At 35.7% G+C, this 15,295-nt stretch overlaps 1 protein-coding gene across 2 annotated transcripts in view; it reads right to left on the bottom strand.

The window, feature by feature from the left end:
* The window catches only part of LOC122806398 (prickle-like protein 1-A), a 323,964-nt gene that overhangs the window by 203,221 nt on the left and 105,448 nt on the right, over positions 1 to 15,295 (bottom strand). The window contains exons 1-2 of one of the 2 annotated variants that reach the window (XM_044076765.1): positions 3,719 to 3,756; positions 1,745 to 1,921 (exon numbers count right to left, since the gene is read on the bottom strand). Coding sequence is in view for 1 of the 2 variants with exons in the window: in XM_044076764.1 (XP_043932699.1) it covers positions 3,719 to 3,826 (108 nt within the window). In the remaining variant the exon portion in view is untranslated. Of the gene's footprint in view, positions 1 to 1,744; positions 1,922 to 3,718; positions 3,894 to 15,295 lie in introns of those variants that run through there. The other variant, XM_044076764.1, reaches the window with a different exon arrangement.

Raw genomic sequence — 15,295 nt, 5'->3', positions numbered from 1 at the left:
TACTTTTTGATGCCTATGAAGGTAGGGGCAGTTCCATTTTACATTTCAAATCCCCTGGAATCAATTTACTAAAACTAAAGGTTGTTGATATTTAATAAATACAGGAGATATTAAAAGTAAACAAAAGAAAAAAATGTACTTAATCTATTATTGCTGTGAATGTATTTCTGTTGTTTCAGACATGATATTTACTCTTTATAATATACCAATATATATCTCTTTCCATTTCTATGTTGAATTTTATTGTACTATAATTCTTTTCCTTCATTTCCTCCCATCAGCTGCTCCTTTCTATTTCCCATTTTTTTTCTTATACAGTTTCAGTTACTTGTCTTTTTACCAGGATATAACATATTAATGTGAATATAAAACCATAAACATACTACGAGATAACTGGCATCTGGCATATGTCATTACAGAGTATGCTGTGACAAAACATACATTTAGATATTTAAAAAATAACACGTAACTCAGAATCACATATTTCTGTTTTCACACTTTTCTTTCTCCATATTTTTTCTTTTCTCTTTTCCTTTAGTTACGGTTATTTTTACAGTTACCTTTTTATTTCATTCTTCTTGCTTCAAGAGAAAGTCTTTGTTAAGACATATGAATAATTATAGCAAAATAATACTGCAGCAATGTACAGCTAATAAATTCAAATTTGTAGGAGATTAGCCTGTCATTCTAGAATAACTGCTATTAATGTTCTCCTTTTTTCACCTTGTAAATAACTTAGTCTTGCACCATAGAAGTAACATAAATATCAAAACTCAAGCACACATAAAATTGTCACTTATGTAAGTCAGACTAAAAGAACATCAATAACTCTTAGACTAAACGTATTATTTAGATACAAACTAAAATTAGAATGTCTCATTCAAACATTTTGATATTTAACTCGTGTTATTAATGGCAGACTAGTTATGAATCATTTCCTAAAATGATCTCTTTAAATAATGAGATCACATTAGAGAAAGATATTTGTTCATAGTCCTGACATTGAAGGCTATTATAAACCAGTATTAGGTTTAACATTAAAACTATCTTATTTTTCTCATAAATATGTTTTCTTACAGTGGATGAACTACATATCAGTATTCTACAACTGGGTAGCAAGTTGAATGTCATAACAATAATTGTCAGCTCTCTTACTGTCATCCACTACTGTTCAATTCTGGGTACACTGCATTAAACATTGAGCTTAACATGTATTGGGGATTTCCCTTTCCTCTGAGGCAGTTACGCTCAGAATTAGTATGTGTAAGTATCAGAAGGATTGTGGAGGGATGGTACAGCCTTCCACATAAGGGGGTATAGGGTCTTACCACTATCAGAAAGCTTTTGTGTGTAATTTTTTTTGTTTGTTACATTCAAATGTCCTTCATATTTGACTGTTTCCAGGATTTTGTGATGGTTGTTTTGTGAGGTGATCACAGAAATATTGAAGCCTCAAGGGAAGTCCTCTAAAGTTCTTTAGTTAACCTAAGAGAACTTTATTTAACAATGCTACATGGTATCAACATGAAAACAATTACCTTTAGTATATGTATATATATATATATATATATATATATATATAGCTGTTAAGGGACTACACACACCGGTATTGATACCTGCAATTACAGCATTTAAGAGAAAGTGCATATTTTGTTGTGCAGTCTACGTGCCTAAACATTTCAACCACTATGCCATACTTCCTGCATCGTGTTGCTGATTTACTTCCATTTAAAATACTGCATACCTTTGGAATATTTATCTGAAGTAATGGCTACATATTTCCATTTGACTATATACTTCTGAGTGTCCATATGAGCTGTAAATTCTGTTCATATATCGGCAGGTTAAGTAGTAACAGCTAGGATTATTTATTTGTCATTTGTTTACCAGGCAGGTAGGCTTATCTGTTGACTCACTTGAGCTGAAAGAGCAAGCACACATTAAAAAACGTTTTGATATATATAAACATCAAAAATGATTAAATTAAGGAATCAGAATGACACAAAACATGACAAATGATAACTTAGAAGGGAATTACAGCATTGCTGAATTTTAGTTTAACTTGGCTGTGAATTCTATATATGTAGCATTGTGGTTTGAATTACGCCACATGACTGTGTGAAAGCAGTAACTTTATCCACAGTAATTATTTACAACAATTATATTTTTGTATCTTCAGCTTTTAATGTAATAAAAAGAATAACTGAGCAATATACTAACATATACAACAAAATATTTTAAGTACAGAACAAGCATTATGAACATTATCAAGCATCACTTTTCCACTTACACACTTTAAAAGGAGTCACAGCTTACTTTCTTGTACAGAATTGTACAACCACACTTTTTCAAAAAGTCTTTGAGTGGAGTCTCTAAGGAAGGGCTGGCTTGATACAGATGTAAAATGTTTTCTGTCTGGTTAGGCAAGGATATAGATAATTGTAGTGATGCTAACTGCTAACAGCATGGCTTATCAGGTTAACGTAACAAACTGCAAGTAAGTGCTACCCTTTTTATCTGAGTTTCACTAGACGTACGTCACCATACGTCTTATGTAGCTTTGAGCTAGACATTGGCCAGGCCAATACTCCTAGGTCAGTTATGACAAGAGACACTTGTGCTTATCATGTCTTACTTAGCTAAAAATTGAATAATGATTCCAGCAGTTATTTCGGCATAAATTAGACCTTGTGTAGACAGTTACGTTGAGGTTAGTGGTGCATTATGAGTCAGTCTCGAGAAGAATGTTGATAATGAATGTCAGCAGTTGTTCTGGTAAAGGTGTGAGATGGCTGTAAGAATTACCACTGGCTACTCCGTCATGAGTCAGTGCAAATGTAGGTCCTAAAGATAAAAGTCATCTGCTCAATGGTGTGTCTCAAAGCAGGCGCATTTGGTCATAATGAGAACAATAATGCCATTTATGACTCAGGCTTGATATTTACTCTTTGGCAAGGAGGGTCACAAGCTCTTTCACATGGATTGACCTTGTCACAGAACTCAGGAGAGATGGTTCCTGTCATATACGTGTCAAGCTTAATGCAAGCAGGGACAATTGTGACTCAGATTACACGTCTGATATAAGTAACTAATAAAACTGGAAGATTGTCAGGCATCATACATATTAGAGACAGAAAGCTCAATGACTTCTTATACATGGGTCTGCCTTAGCAGCGATGGTGGTAATGAAGATTAATGGCTTTTCAGGTAATATTTGGCCTTGGCACAGACTGTGATCGGATAATGATCGATACAGTATGCAGTACTAAGGAGTAAAAATTATGTTGTTTGTCTTTTCGGCTTTTCCTGGTTAGGGGTCGCCACAGCAGAACTCTGGTCCGCTAATGATTGGCAGTAGATTTTTATGGTGCCGAGTTGCCAGCCCAACGCCCAACCTTCAGAGAAGGCACGCCCATTCACGCATGTCTTTCGGAGGCCACTCGACTGCAGGGAGGACATGCAGACTCCACACAGAAGGCACTCCAGCCGAGAATCGAACAGGAGAACCTCTTGCTGTGAGGCAACAACCCTACTGCTGTACCATCTGATACTACAGTGCTTATTGCATGCATTTTGACTCATCTTTTTGCAGCTGCCATGCGAGCTGGGGAATTGTTCTTCTAAGTCAACATTCTGCAGCTGCTGTAGGGAGCAGAAACAACATCATTAACACATTCATTCTCAGCACTGTTGATCTTTTTGGAAATGATCAGTTTACCTCCTCCTCCTCTTTAAGCCCTGGTGCGTTCTTGCCAGATGTTTTCAAGGTATCTGTAGAGTCATTATTAGTAGAGGAAAGTAAAGATGGATCTCCTCCAGTCATCATAATTCAAAGAAATGCTGCCCTCTTCCTTTCTGAACATGTAGGTTGTATACATTACCTCCAAATGGCACTGCAAAGAAAATAGGAAACCACTTTTAACCACTTACTTGTAAATGACTCAGACTAAAGGAGTTGACATGAATAAATTAAGTACTGATGAAGCAGCAGAAAAGATATATTAACTCATTTGTAATTCTTTACAGATAAGTTTTTGTACTATTACATCACATTCCCCTAGCTTACATTATCCAATTTATCATCTGTTAGCTAACTTTGTGAAATTGTTGTAATATAAGGTGCTCATGTGAAGGTCAGTGATTCAAACAAGTAGTATTTGGGTCAGTAACAACTGAAACTGACAGCTTTTTAAACTGTTTTGCTGCATTGTTTCTGTATATTATTGTGCCTATTCACAAATGGTGTTGGTCCTTAGAAAGTCATAAGACAAGCTTATTCAGAAATATCAAATGTCATTTCAAACAAGCAAGTCATTTAGGTATAAGCAAGCCAAATCAGTAAACAGTGTGACAACTGCCTTTAATCTTGTCTGTATATCTATTGATAATTGAGGAATGCTCTTTCTCTCTATAAGAGCCAAATCCATTAATTATTATAGTGTCTAAAGCAGAATTCAGTCTGCCCTTGTACAATGCTCTCTTATCTTCTTACTAACTGTAAGAGCTAAATCCAGATGTTATCATAAATATTTGATCAAATCCAAATCTACTTCACTATGGACTCAACCAGCAGGGAAGACCAAAGCCAAAATTAAGTTGATCAATATTGCCAAAGCAAAACATCACAAGCCTTAAAGTACAGTGAATACTTCTGATCCAGTTAACTTACATACACTGCCAGTTACCATGTGTCCATCTGTCTTTAACTGTAAATACAGACTCACTTCAATAAGAAATAATATTACTGCACCTTCATATCATTGTATTAGCAAAGTGTACTGATTTCTTCTTTTAGACATTTGTTTCTACAGCTTTTTAATAACTAAACATAGCATCAGTCATAATTTCAATATAATTTTTTAATTTTGAGGCTGTCTATGCAATTTGCTGTTTTGTAAATTTGAATTCCCTCTAAATGGCTGGTGTTTTAGGCATAGACAAAACACTGCATCACTCTAGGCATTGAAACCCACTCCATTATGATACAGCAGAGTATAAAATATCCTTGTAGTATGCATTTTGCCGCAGTGTATAACTGCATAGGAGATTTTACAACAAAAAATAAGTCACTTGCTTTGTGCTAAAGAAGAAAGCATTAAAACTCCAGAATTATTGTCATTTAGGTATGGGTGCAAGTCTTCACCAGGCCCAGTATGTCACACCATGTAAGAAATGTAAAGTTTCAGCGTGCCTAGTTGTAACAGCAGATATAATTTATGGCTACCAATAAGGTGTGATGCATACATTTTACCATAAAAACACCATAAACACAGTTTTACTTCCACATTTGTTAGTCATCACCTTTTTTTCTTTACAAGGGTTTGTAAAGAGACAAAAGAATTTCTGGTGTCAAGATGGCGGCCTTATACTTGTATTAATTACAGACATGCATTCGTTATATTTTTAAAAAGCAGGTTAAATGCAAAGTCAGTTCCTATTGCAGCTTTAGTACAGACAAGAGATATCAATAAGCCACAATAATTGCCATTACCAGAAGCATTTGCTCAAGAGCACTTTAACAAAAAATTACCTGACAGATGCTTAGACCAGGGCAGCACTTTATCAAAAATATATATATATATCTGACAGAAGCAGAGATGTCTGACCTTTTTGGCAAGGGGGCTACATATCACATTTGGCATGGCTTGGGGGGGGGGGGCATAATATTTGTTATTCAAACTGCATTTCCTTTTTATTGCTACCTCAAAGTCAGAGCACTCTACTACCTCCCATACAAGCAGCATATAATTACACAAAGGTTTGAATCAGTTCTGTGAAACGTGTCAGGAAGTCACATTACCTAATCCAGCACAGCACTCTGAGGCTACAGATTTCAGTGAGAAATGTTTTATAGAATATTCTTCTTATAAGTGTGAAAGCTAGTAGAAAATACTTTGCATCTAACAACATAAAACTACTTCAAACATCATTCAAAGTCAGAGAAAGGAGCTCCTGCAAAACTAGTACTGAGCCTATAGGATGCACCCTATGAAAATTAGCAGCAGGTGGAGTCCAAACTACTGTTAGATGCTCACATATTCAGGATATGATAGGAACTGGGGAGGAGGTCTGTCATTTATACTGCACAAATGCTCTGCGCATGCTAAAGCCATTGAGGTGGTAATGCAAAATACTGACAGATGTAGATCCTTGGTGACAGGCTCTTGATTTGCTTTTCACGTTTTTTCATTTTGATGAGAGCTTTTCACAGTAGGCTCTGCTTCCAAATTGTGCTGTATTTTTTTTTTCTCTAATTTTATATTCAGTTCCACATCTGGAATACACAACTTTTCAAATAAATATAGAAAAGTTCATCATACACTACAGTGACAGTCACAGTTTAGATGTGTCATACTGTTGTACATACATCACAAACAGATGCTTCTGGTGTAACTGTCTCCTCCTTCTGTTGGCACATTTCTTTTCCTAGTCTGGTCATATTACTGCCTCCGCAAGTCCAACAGCCTCTTGCTTATAATCTGCAGCCCCTTCTCACCAGCCCTTTTTAAATTTTACTCTTCTGTATTCACATCTGATTCTCTCTCCCTTCCATTTCCTTGAAATCCCTGCTTCTGCCCATCTAGCCCTGGATAGCAGTAGTATCCAGTCCTCTTTTAACCACCCTTCCATTTCGTCATCTATCACAGAAATGCAAAGTTCTAGTGTCTTACTTACCCTCCTCTTGTGGACTTTGTTTTATTCTGCAGCCAATCTACAGTTCTGTTATCTCTCTATATTTACTGTACATATTGCAGGCAATCTAATGCTTTCTCACCTCACTTCCAGCACTCACTGCTTAATTTCCTCTTGCTTCCTTTTAACATTTTTTTAAGTAAAATACCGTCTATGCAGTAGCTAGATGTTCTCATCATATACTGACCTTTAAATATCTGCAAACAAACCAAGCTTTTTCCTATATATAGCCTGCTTCCATACGTTACACTCTCTAATCCACCTATATTTGCATTCATTCATAATATTTCATTTCATTCCGCTACGCTGAATCCTTATACATTATGCATATCATTCACTGCCTTTACATGAAGAATGCAGTAAACTTCAAGATAATTTCCTGATAGATTTAGGTATATTTGTGCAGAAACATGACAGCAGAAATTCAGATGATTATGCTGTGTGAATGCTCCTCATCAAGACATTGTTATGTTGAAGCTCAAAGATCTCCAACTATATGCTAACAGGAACACTACAGTGATAATTTTCCAAATGAGAGTTTGAAGACCTCCATCTTATAATTGTACTTTGACATTTTTTGTATTCATCAATTTATTTTATTTATGTATTTAATTACACACACACACACACACACACACACACACACACACACACACACACACACACACACACACACACACACACACACACACACACACACACACACACACACACACACACACACACACACACACACACACACACACACACACACACACACACACACACACACACACACATATATATGGGTCCCTTTCAGATTATCGAAGTTTCAAAACTTCAAAGATCATATGGCTGAGACCATATGATTGAAGTTGTGAAACTTCAAAAATAAAATTAAATAAAAAAAAAAAATAAAATACTCCCCCTGCTAATTAAATATACCAACTCTGATATCACACTACAGTAAGGAAAACAGTAAATTTCTTGGTCCACCCAGTACGTCAATCTCCATTCAAAATGTTCAAAGTTTCAAAACTTCGATCATATGGTCTTGGCTGTATGATGTCTGAAGTTTTGAAACTTTGATAATCTGACAGGGACCCATATATATATATATATATATATATATATATATATATATATATATATATATATCTATGGGTCTACCTGATAACACCGACATGCCAAAACACAGACAACGAAATAACCGACACGAAAAAAATGAAAAAAAAAAAGTTCAAAAACACGAAACTTCACATGCCCGACAAACCAAAATCCCGACAATCAACAAAACAAATACCTTTCCTGAAAAACACACACACAACACAAGCATACCAAAAACCTTACAAACCTGCACTAAACCTTACATACATAACTATCTATGCACTTACCTTAACCCAAACCCTAACACTAAGGTCTGTCACTATCGCACACTTACCTTACCTGCACCCTAACCCTAACTCAATTAATCCGCCCCTAACCCTCAAGTCCATCACTATTGCACACTTACCTTACCCGCACCCTAACACTAACTCACTTAACCCACCCCTAAACCTAAATTCCGTCACTATCGCACACTTACCTGACCTGCACCCTACCCTAACGTCCATCACTATCACACACTTACCTTAACATGTCAGTGTTCTCAGCGTCGGGATTCTCAACTGTTGGTCTTCTCCATTGTCGAACTTCCGGTGTCAGTGTTCTTGTTGTCGGCATTCTGCAATTTTGGCGTTTTCAGGTAGACCCATATATATATATATATATATATATATATATATATATATATATATATATATATATATCTATATATATATCTATATATATCTATATATATCTATATATAGATATATATATATATATATATATATATATATATATATATATATATATATATATATATATCTATATATATATATATATATATATATATATATAAATATATATATATATATATAGATAGATAGATAGATATATGGGTCTACTATACATGTTCGAAATTTCTAAAAGCCAAAACTCATATAGCCGAGACCATATGTTTGACTCCTGAAATTTCAAACGTAAAACAAAATAAAACACACAAAATAAACTTACTTTTTAACTGCTAGCAGGGGGCTACGCCCCCCCCTGCACACCCCGTGGAAGGCTACACCCCCCACACCCCCGTAACTTAAATATACCAACCCTGAGATCGCACTACAGTGTGAAAATGGAAATCTTTCCATTCCGCACTGTACAGAGATGCCGGTTCCACATGGTCGTCATTTCAAATGTCGATCATATGGTCTTCGACATTGTGAAATGCCGAACATGTGTAGGGGACTCATAAATATACATAGACATACACTTAAACATATATGGTAGTAGTTGGTTTGAATGAATCCCATTACACTGAATAACAAGTGTCTGGACAAATATGACTGAAAACTCATTTGACTGAATCATGATTGATTACATTTGTAAAGTAAAGAAGCAACTATTTACTGTGTGTGTGTGTGTGTGTGTGTGTGTGTGTGTGTGTGTGTGTGTGTGTGTGTGTGTGTGTGTGTGTGTGTGTGTGTGTGTGTGTGTGTGTGTGTGTGTGTGTTTATCTTTCCTCAATGTTCTGTGACCATGGAGTTAGTATATTAAAATAAAGGTGTGTTGAGGGTAAAACTCCCACTGGTGGGTGCAGCATGATATTAAAGGCGTTCTACTTATCTAGTATTTTTCTGGACTGTTCAGAAATTAGAATGATTCTCTGGTAGGCCAGAAAACACTGTACAAACTCTAGTGTTCTGTTTATCAGCATGAAGAGAATCCAGGAGTTTGTTAAAAAAAAAAACAACCTTTGTCTGAACTTTTGACAAAAAGCATCCCTAAAACGATGTGGATGAATCGAATCTAGTTAAAGAAACAAAAAAAAATAGTAAAACGTGATGAGGACAAGTCTGAGATAAGGTAAAAAAGAACAAACAGACTAAAGAAGGCATTCCACTGCAGTAATGTATACATTGATGTTATAAAATGGGAATGGAAGTGGACAGAAGGGGCGGCATGACTGGGTGTGGTCATAGGTGATACTCAGAGTGCAAAAGTTAAAGGTGGCAATCCCATTTTAAATGTATGCTTGCTGTTATTAAGTTTTCTATGAAATATGTTTATGTGTCAACAGTGAATCACTGTTTATGTTTTTATTTCCTTCTCTTAATTGTTTGTGCTACAGTCAGTTTAGTATATTTAACTAAGGGGGATGTGGTTGCAACCCCCCCCCCATACTGGGTGTGTAGGGGGGCCTGCCTCATGCAAAAAAAAATATGTTTTTAAGGTATGTTTGGTATAACAAAATCAAATGTTATTCTGTTAATTGAGCATTCTGTCAGACTTGTTCAGTCATTTGTGATTCAGTGAAGTGTAATTCAGCCAGAATAACTACACTCATATATATCAACCACAAAAAATAACAATGTGTCTGAAGCTGTGCAGCAGTCAATGACAACAAATAAAAAATGTATAAAATTAATCACTACCACTAAATCCATTTACTGTTTATAAGCACTTCCGTCTTTATTCATAGACTTCATCAAAAATGTAATTGCATTTACTAATCACACCTTGTAATCTTTCCTCGACCAATCAAATGGCTCTAGTTACATAAACTGTGACTATTACTTATACTGAAAATAATTCATAAACAAAGCTCATTCACAAATAAATCTTCTTCTTCTTCTTTCGGTAGGGGTCAGTCGCCACAGCAGATCAACTGTTTCCATTTCTTCCTGTCCTCTGCATCTTGCTCTGTCACACCAACCACCTGCATGTCCTCTCTCACTACATCCATAAACCTTATCTTAGGCCTTCCTCTTTTCCTGTTACCTGGCAGCTTCATCCTTAGCATCTTTTTCCCAATATACTCTGCATCCTTCCTCAGCACATGTCCAAACCAACATAATCTTGCCTCTCTGGCTTTTTCTCCAAACCTTCCAACCTGGGCTGACCCTCTAATATACTTATTCCTAATCCTGTCCATCCTCGTCACACCCAGTGCAAATCTTAACATCTTCAACTCTGCCACAAATACAACATAATAACTATCTCTCCTACATCCAGCTTACTTATGCTCATAAGCTAATCTTTAAACCTTTTCTCTGCCCCTCTCTCACGTCCACTCTCAAAATGCACCAACTAGATAGATTACTCAGATCCAACAATGAGAACCTGCTCAAACTATACAAACCTATATGTACTCCAGGCAAATATTTTCTATCTTTCTCCTTAGCAAGGCTTTGGAATTCCCTTCCTCTACACATTCGTACCACCAATTATCACTCCTCCTTCAAGTCCCTACTCCATTCTCACCTCTTATCCCAGTGGGAATGTTCATGCTCTCACCTCTCCTGATTTCCCACCATCTCTCCTCACTGTCTTCCCACCTCTCTTCTCTATCTCCTACTCTCTCATTTGCTACATCCTTGATCCTAAAAAAAAAAAAAAAAAAAATTTACATTTGTTATATTGTTTACGTTGTTATATTGTCTATTCTTAAATCAGGTTGGAGCTATATACTACGGAGTTTTAAAACTGTGTATTATTTTTTATCGTTAATTGTTTAATTCTTAACCTTGTTGGAGCTTTTCTCCTCAGGACTCCACTGAAAATGGGCTCTTTGGGCCCAATAGACTATCCTGGTAAACAAACTGTAAATAAATAAATAAACAAATAAATAAAATAAATAATAATAATACAGTAACTTAACTAACAAATAATGCTTAAAAACTCAGTAAAAACATATTTTTTATACATTATCATTTTTCCTTCTTTTCAACTCACATTTAATGTTTAGATGGCTGTTTAGACAAAGAAGGATGTCACCTTTTAATTTAACCTGCCAAGCTAATTTCTTCCACACAAGCAGGTTGTTTATGCTGCTAGCCCACTTGATGTTCTTCACCTGTTCTATAAGCATGAATTCAGGCTTTTTAAAAGGAATGTAGTCCACTCTGTGTTCACCCAAATCATTAAGAACATTTTTGTTCCTTAATAGCATTATATATTCATATATTCTTTCTGTCACTGATCTTTATTTATTTTATATATTTATTTTACATTTGTTTACCAGGGAAGTGCGACTAGTTGCAGGTCCTATTTCAGTGGAGGCCCGGGGAGAAAAGCTCTAGTTATAAGAATTACAAACATTACAGAAGTTGACAAAGATTTAGACATTATGGAGGTATACACAAACAACAGTTACATAATGATGGTCAACACAGATCTCTATTAAGTAAACATTTACAAAGGTTCATAGGTAGGTACTAGGCTATTGGCCCTAGGGCCTATATAAGCCTAGCCAAAAAGGTACCCTGGCTTTCGCCACCCAAGAAAATTATTTTCCTGTGCCCCTGTCGAGCAGAGCCACAGAAGTGATCCCTGGGGTGAATTTCCTATCTCCCATTAAATCATCAAGATTTTTATTGAAGAGTGCTAATGAGGAGCTTTGTTTGATATAGATAGGTAGTTTGTTCCAGAGTATGGGATGTCTCTGACACAGGAATCTATCCCTCCAGCATGTTCTGTTTATTGTGGTGACAAGGTTTAGGTCCCTAGAGCATGTAGCTCGGAGGGCTTGGGATTTCTTTAAGTGGAGCATGTCCAACAGCTCTGGGTTTGACATAGCTTTTTATAGCTTTGTATATTAGGCAGAGATCGCCTCTGAGTAGGAGATATGCGACGAAGAAAAGCTGGAGTGTTTTGAGACGGTCTGCATAGGGCATCTGTTTGAGGCTGTTAATCCTCTTTGTGAGGTATTTTTGTGGCCTTTCTAGTTGTTGTAGATGTCTTTTGAGCTACATATCAAAAGAGGCGTTGTACTCTATAATGGGTCTAATGAGTGACGAGTAGAGGGGAACAATGACCTCTTTTTTCCTGGATGAGAAACCTTTTATGATGAGGTGTGCCACATAGAAGGATTTCCTTACTACTGTGGCGATGTGATTATCAAAGGAGAGACTACTGTCCACCTGTGTCCCAAGGTCTCTTATCACACTTTCAGTGTTAAATAGACTACCGCCTATGTGGTAGCTCATGGGTACAGTGTACATCATACTTTATACATGAATATTTACAGTTTAAATGAGAGAGAAAGAGAGACTAGTTTCCAGGCATTTAACTCCCTGTATGTAAACAAATTACATCACACTTTATACATGAATATTTACAATTCCAGTGAGAAAGAGACTGGTTTCCAGACATTTACCTCACAGATTGTACATGATTATATACAATTTAAATAAGAAGGAGACCAGTTTTCAGACATTTTAGGGCTAATAATGGTGTACGATAACCCACAAAGGAAAGTATTTAGTTAACGAGTCTAAGGTAAGGTCTATCCAGGACAATTGCAAGAGCAGAGCCAAGTGTCCATTAGGAGTGATTTTAGAAGTTTTATTCCATATTTTGGGAATGGAGTTTGAGAAGAGTGAGTTTGCGGCAGAGTTGTTAGACTTGGTGCAAAATCTTGTAGCCTTACCCAGTTAAAATCCTTTATTGTACACACACTCAGCCAGATATACTACATTATCTAATCTGCAAGATAATACTTCATTAATTTTTAATATATCATTAAGATTTGCTACTTCAAGAAAAGGAGACGTGACTATGTATCTTCAATGCTTACAGTTTAAGAAGGAAAACTCTTTTTTGAAACCTGTTCTGTCATCTCTTATCATTCTCCAAAAATCATTTTAAATAACAGTTCTTTTTATATACAAACTTCTGTGCTTCAGCCACAGTTTTTTTTTTGAGATCTGTATTATCCCACAAAAAAATTCCTTTGGTTTTGCACTATGCCCATTATATTACTAGCATCCACTGATAAGTTAGAAAATAAACCGTGGCCCCCATTAATATCAGTTTCCTATTTCTTATAAAAGGTACCATTATTAAAACCATTTTTCAAAATAGAGGCATGGTGACTAGTTCTTTTCATAGTTACTTCTTTCACTTTTCTACTAAGATCTGGTCGATAACTTCTGTCCATGAAAAAATAAGCTAAAATCTGTTTCTGTCTATCAAATACTCATCTGATGTTAGCTGACTTAACTACATGCTTTTAACCACACTTCTTTTACTGAGTTTAGGTTGGCAGCTTTGGTAATGCATGTAAGAATTCACTGAAGTTTACTTATTAAAATAGATGAGTTGAAATAACTACATGTTTTAGATTTTAATAACAATATATCCAGACAAGCAATTTCATTAAAAGCACGTGTAAATGTAAACTTTTAAACTTCAGTGCTTTCACTACATAATCTGTACCCTTCCACAAAAAATTAAAAATCGACAAAATGTGTGTATAAAACAACATTTTTAAATAATTCAAGTTTGTGTAAAAAATTGTCTACCCATTCTGCCAAAACCATGTTGGCAAACACAGATACCATGAAAGCACCCATGGCTACCCCAGAAGTTTGGTGAAAATACTTTTCATCAAACATAAAAAAGTTGTTTTCCAACACCATATCACAAAGCATACAAATATAATTAAGAAAATAATTTAAAAAATCACTTTTAACTCAAAAACAACCTCAGTAGTACTGACCTCAGAAAAATTGTGAGTGAAGCACCGAAGTTTGCTCACTACAGATACATAGTTACAATAGTGTTGACCAGTTATTTTGAAATGCTTTCTGTTTAACATCACCTCAGTGCCATTGACCAGTAAACCTCCATCCAAATGTAATTTGGTTCTGTCCTGTGTTTCCGTGTCCACTTTCAATCTAGTACTGATCAGATTTATAAAATTATAATTAAGACATATGCAACCTCAGTGAAATGTTTTTCTCTTAAGATATTCATTCTGAGTCAAAAGTGACCAATATTTATGAATTATCCTAAGTACTTTGCAGTCTATAACTCATAATAACTGTATAACAGAGCACATTACATTACAGGCTCATTGGTTCACAGATTAGTAGTAGACTAACCGCCCTTGTGGGCCATTTTAGTCTAGCCAGTTTTCCCATGTGATAATCAAACCCTGCACCTTGTGTCTGTAAGGTAAACACCTTAACCATTATGCCAACTTTCCACCCCCAAAGTAAGTGCATATAATTTCATAGGTAAGTACTAGGCTAGTTGAACTTGTGGGCTATTTTAAGCCTACCCATTTCACTGAAAGATGAGACTCAAACCCTATATCTTTTGTCTGTGAGGTAAATGCCATAGCCATTGTGTCAACCCTCGGCTTATTTTTAGCAGATGGTTTTCTAAGTCCTCATGGATGCCAGGCATGAAAATGAGTGTTATCAACAACTTTCTGAAAAAACACCCCAGATCTTCTTACTATAAAATGTATTGCCATGCTTTGAAAACCTTCCCAAGCATAACTACCAACCTGCATTCACTGAAAATAGCAACAAAGGCCCTTAAAAATTAAATCCATTTACCCCAAAAAATGTAGGCATCTACTGACCATAAAATCTGAAAACCAAACAGCACCTAACTCCTCTTCTTCTTTTGGAAAGAGCTTTACTACTTCTAAATGGAGAGGAACCTGGAAAAGTTTAGCATCTAATGTAAGAATATCAATCATCACTGAGTTCAAAATTAAGTAAATAATAAAAAGAAAACTAATACTCTATCT

The sequence above is a fragment of the Protopterus annectens genome, chromosome 7.part0 (assembly GCF_019279795.1).
Source record: "Protopterus annectens isolate FY-2018-M chromosome 7.part0, PAN1.0, whole genome shotgun sequence".
NCBI lineage: Eukaryota > Metazoa > Chordata > Ceratodontiformes > Protopteridae > Protopterus > Protopterus annectens.
The sequence above is the reverse complement of the archived record's forward strand: the minus strand, read 5'-3'. Positions and strand labels throughout refer to the sequence as shown.